This window comes from Lycium ferocissimum, chromosome 4, assembly GCF_029784015.1.
Source record: "Lycium ferocissimum isolate CSIRO_LF1 chromosome 4, AGI_CSIRO_Lferr_CH_V1, whole genome shotgun sequence".
NCBI classification, from domain to species: Eukaryota; Viridiplantae; Streptophyta; class Magnoliopsida; order Solanales; family Solanaceae; genus Lycium; species Lycium ferocissimum.
In genome coordinates, this window is record NC_081345.1 from 74,895,954 (window position 1) to 74,901,388 (window position 5,435).

The 5,435-nt window shown below is 44.1% G+C and overlaps 1 protein-coding gene across 1 annotated transcript in view; it reads right to left on the bottom strand.

The window, feature by feature from the left end:
* LOC132054325 (uncharacterized) overlaps positions 1-2,120 on the bottom strand; it is a 13,848-nt gene extending 11,728 nt beyond the window's left edge. The window contains exons 1-2 of the mRNA XM_059446367.1: positions 2,036-2,120; positions 804-888 (exon numbers count right to left, since the gene is read on the bottom strand). Coding sequence (XP_059302350.1) covers positions 804-888; positions 2,036-2,120 — 170 coding nt within the window. The remainder of the gene's footprint in view (positions 1-803; positions 889-2,035) is intronic.
* Between the last annotated feature and the right edge of the window lie 3,315 nt (positions 2,121-5,435).

Here is a 5,435-nt window from a genome sequence, read left to right on the forward strand (position 1 = left end):
GCCCGCAGTACGGATACTCGTTTTTTGTCCCCCCCCGGGATTTCCATTGGGCCTTCGGGAGGCGTATGTATGTATATGTTTATTCGTGCGCGCGGGGCCCCGTCTCCGTCATATGACCCTTCGTCGTTATTACCTAGAGGTCCGTAGACACATATGTGGGTCAGGTAGTTACCGGCTCGCCCGTGTCCGTGTGATTTGTAAGCTGACATCCCCCCCGTATTATGATAGCCTTACCCGCTTATGTACGATATCACGGTCAAAGTCGCGACCATGATCCGTATATACGTGACTACTTTGGGGCGTACGTTTCACTTTTCCGTATGTATAAGTTCTCGTTATTAGGCCGTGGATCTCGATCAAGGTTAGTGTGTGTGCGCGTTGTCCGCCGGCACTAGTCACTACTACTTCGGGTCGGTCGTGATAAATACACATCCCAAACTAATACCTAAAGCATCACAATAGATCACATAGCCGTCTATTCCTTCTGGAAGAGTCAAAACAGGTGCTGAGGTCAACTTGTCCTTCAACGTCTGAAAACTCCGCTCATATGCATCTGTCCACTGGAATTTAACTGATTTCTGAGTCAGCTTGGTCAATGGGGCTAAAAGAGAAGAAAACCCTTCTACGAGCCTTCTGTAATAACCAGCCAAACCCAAGAAACTACGTATCTCTGTTTGTGTCGTGGGCCTTGGCCAATTCTTACAAATCTTTGAGTATCCACTCTAATGCCTTCATTTGAAATAACGTGGCCAAGAAAAGCCACAGAGTTCAACCAGAACTCACACTTGGAGAATTTGGCATACAGCTCTCTGTCTCGAAGGATTTTAAGCACTGCTCGTAAATGTTCTGCATGATCCGCCTCTGACGGCGAATAGACCAGAATATCATCTATAAACACAATCATGAACAGATCTAAGAAAGGCCTGAATACACGATTCATCAAGTCCATGAACACAGCTGGAGCATTAGTTAACGCGAATGACATAATACGGAACTCATAGTGCCCATATCCAGTCCGGAATGCCGTCTTCGGAATGTATTCCTCTTTCACCCTAACCTGATGATGCCCCGATCTCAAGTCTATTTTCGAGAAATATTTGGCACCTCGTAACTGATCAAACAAGTCATCAATTCTCGGGAGCGGATACTTATTCTTCACAGTTACTTTATTCAATTGCCTATAATCAATACACATTCGCAATGAGCCATCCTCTTTCTTACAAACAATACCGGTGCTCCCCATGGAGATGTACTGGGCCTGATAAAACTCTTCTCAAGTAAATCCTTCAACTGCTCCATTAACTCTTTCAACTCCGTATGTGCCATTCTATAAGGAAGAATAGATATTGGCTGAGTATTTGGCAATAAATCGATAGTAAAATCAATCTCTCGCTCTGGCGGAATGCCTGGAAGCTCATCTGGAAACACCTCTGGGAATTCGTTAACCACAGGAACAGACTGAAGGGTCGGTGACTCTGCTTGTACGTCCTGAACCCGAACCAAGTGATAAATGTACCCCTTTCTAATCATCTTCCTTGCCTTAAGGTAGGAAATAAACCTACCCCTCGGCTAAGCAGCATTTCCCTTCCATTCAAGGGCTGGCTCGCTCGGAAACTGGAATCAAACTACCTTCGTTTTGCAATCAACATTAGCGTAACAGGAAGCCAACCAATCCATACCTATGATCACATCAAAATCAATCATGTCTAACTCAATCAAATCTGCTAAGGTATGGTGATTACAAACTATAACTACACAGCCTCGATATATCCGTCCAGCTATGATTGGATCACCAACTGGTGTCGACACCTCAAATGGTTAATCGATTCAGGCTCTATTCCAAACTTGCCGGCGACAAATGGAGTAACATATGATAAAGTGGAACCTGGGTCAATCAGTGCATACACATCATAGGAGGAGATTGATAATATACCTGTGATAACATCAGAAGATGACTCACGATCCTACCTACCGGCTAGTGCATACACGCGGTGCTGAGGACCGCTCGAGCTGGATGCTCTACTCCTCCCTCTACCTCGTCCTGTCGGTGTCTGGAAAGCTTTCCCTGAGGGGAGTACTGCAGAAGAAGAACCAGCCATAGACCCGGTAGGCTGAACCATACCCTTACTCTCTCTCATCGGACACTGCCGCATCCTATGACCCGGCTGGCCATAAACATAACAAACATCTGATCCTAGCCGACACTGACCTGCGTGTAACTTGCCACATTGGGCATATCATGGAAAAGGGGGTCTCATCTGGCCTGACTCCAGTCTATGCTGAGAACCCGAAGCTCTAGAACTCTGACCCGCTTCCAAAATAAAAGATCGATCAAATCTCGAACTTGAAAACCGCAGAGGTGCACTCCCTGCTAAATGGAATGGGTATCAGGGATACTGTTGTCTTTGTCCTTCCCTGGATTCACCCCCGGTATCTAAAGATCTGGCCGTCTTGCCGTGGCCCCGGTCACGGTCACGCTCTGTCCTCCGCTGACGCTTGCGGTCCTTCAAATTCTGTTCATATTCCTGTATACGGGAAATATCTATGCCCGACTGTAATTCAACAGTCGTACAATCATCTATCAAATGCGGCCCTAAACCTGCCACAAAACGATGAACTCTGTACTCCATCTCAGCCACCATGGATGGGGCATATCTAGCCATAGAACCAAAATATACACAGTTCTTCGGGACACTCATACTGCTCTACTCGATACGTAGAAACCTATCTGCTCGGGCTCGCCTGACCTCAGGAGGTAAATAATGATGAAAGAAAGCATCTAAAAACTCTCGCCAAACAGCTGGAGGGGCATTCTTTCCCCTAAATAGCTCACAAGTCTGATACCACTGTACTGTAATATCACGAAGCCTATACGAAGCCAACTCCATAGACTCGACCTCATCCATATGCATAACCCTCAAGGTCCTGTGCATACTATCAATGAAGTCTTGAGGGTCCATATTTTGCTTTATCACCGAAAACTCTAGAGGGTCTAATCTGAGGAAAGTCTTAACCCTCGAACTACCAGCCCTATCTTCCTGAACAACACCAACCCCTGCCGCTGAGCCTGGGCGGCTACCAATCTAGTCAATAACAGCATCCCACACATCCTGGCTCGGTGCATCTGGCTAAGGAACTGGGGCGGGTGTTGGAGGTGGCGTATGTGAAGTCTGAGATGGGCTCTCACTCTAAATCTCATCCTGAGTCCTAGTAGCCCGCTGGGTACGGCTAGTGGCCTCACCAGGCACTCTCTTACCCTTCTGGGCAGCTGGAGCTTTCTTCCAAGGCATCGCTAAAATCTGAACAAATCATTAAAAGGCGAACACTTAACACAAGGCTCTATCGCACGATCTAAGAGTGAAAAGAATGACATCATCCTAAATGTCCCATAGCCTCTTATTTATAAGTATAGTGTACAACACACCCATACACAAGACTCTACTAGACACGGTCTGTAGATAACCCTAGGACGGAACTGCTCTGATACCACTTCTACCATGACCCAACCCGATAAGTCGTGACGCGAATGTCTGTCCTCTAGTGGCCAAACACCCCTGTACTTATATCTGAACTACACTGAACATCAAGGGCCCATAATTAACTTAGACTGATCTCATAACAAGGATGACATAATGAACTCTGCAAATTTACATACATACGAGCTAAAGGAACAGTGCAAGCCGACTAGGCCGCCGCATATACTGTACACAAAAAAATAGGAGCCGACAAGGCTACATCATCTGACATTCACATACATCTGTCTACAGACCTCTAGTGGAATAAAAAACTGTAGAAAGGACGAAACAGGGCCCCGTCATACCCATGTGTATATACATATCTAAAAGAACGGCATACCAAAATAGACTGCAGCTCCGGATCAAATGGAGCGCCCCAACTACTACTGAGCGAAGGGCCTACGGAGCTGGACCGCCTGTCTATCTACCTAAACCTGCAGGCATGAACGTAGTGTTACACCTCGAAAATTTTCCCTTAGCATACAGTGAACAGACTCAGGAAAGACATGACGTATACGAGGTTTGGACAAGTAAGAACTAGTATGTGATGATGCTAATTTAGAATTTCAAAGGCATTAGACTTGAGAAAAGAAAGTTGCTAAGAGAAAGCGAGCCATAAGTTAGTGTGTCAGATAAGAATTACGAGCGTTGAGTTAATTATGCATTGATGATGCTCCAAGGAAGATTTATGAAGTCCCTTAGAATGATATTGAAGTGATGAACAAGTGTTAAGAAGGTGCCATAAGGATCGGAGATCAAACGAGTCGACGAAACAAAACTCGAAGAACTGGGCAAACATACGGCGGACATGCGGGGCCGTATAAAATCTGCGGCCGTATGTCCGGCCGTAGATTTGACCCGAATGTCATCATGCACCGGACCAAATATACGGTCCAACATACGGTCGATATATTTTATACGGACCGTATGTTGGTCCGTATATTCCCATCGGGACGAAATGTGTTTTTATATAAGGGATCCTTCCATTTCATTTTCATTCCATCTCCCACTCCTCCACACCTCAAAACCTCTCTAGAACATTCCATACCCTTCATCTATGAGAAAATAAAAAGAAATCAAGGATCAATAGCTAGACTTGAAGTGAATCAAGTGGAGGAAACCCAACAAAGGTCATCCAAATCAAGAAATCTCAAGGAGAGAAATAGGGTTTTGGTGCTAAGGGTGAATCACCAATCAAGGCTTGTTCCTCTAGTGTATAAGGTGAGTTTTATGACCTTTGCATATTATTTGAAGTGTTTATAAGTTGAAATACATGAATTGTGAAAGAGTGTAGGAAGTGGGTCACAAAAATGAGGATAGTGTCATTATTGAATAATAGTTGAGATGGATCATGAAAATGGGAGTGTCGATGCTATAAATACGTTATAAATGACCTATAGAACATGAAATGAGTATTGGATATGAAAGAATACGACGATGGAATTTTTGTCATAATTATGGAAAATTGAAGTGAAATTATGAAATGCGAATCATGTGAATAAATGACGATTGTTGTTAGTGATATCATGATGGTTATTATGAATGTTGGGAGTTGATATGGAATATGAGGAAAGTAGTATAAACAAAGGAAATACTGCCCAATTTTCTATAGCCTTAGTAAGTACGGTTCCATGATTGTTTAGCTAATGACGATACGAATTCTCTTGAAGGTATAGACGAGTGCTTTAGAGGAGAACGAGCAAGCAATCGAATAGTTAAACGACAAAGGTATGTAAGGTTTCACCTCTCTTTCTAAGGCATGACTCCATGGTATGAATTCTCCTATTTTCCCCATGATTTCTCTACATACATGTATGTGTCGGAAACAATGAGTCCCTATTATGAAGAGCTCACATGAGACGAAATGAGAAGTATGACAAGAATGCGATGATGAGCCGAGTTTAGAGATCCTAAAGTTAC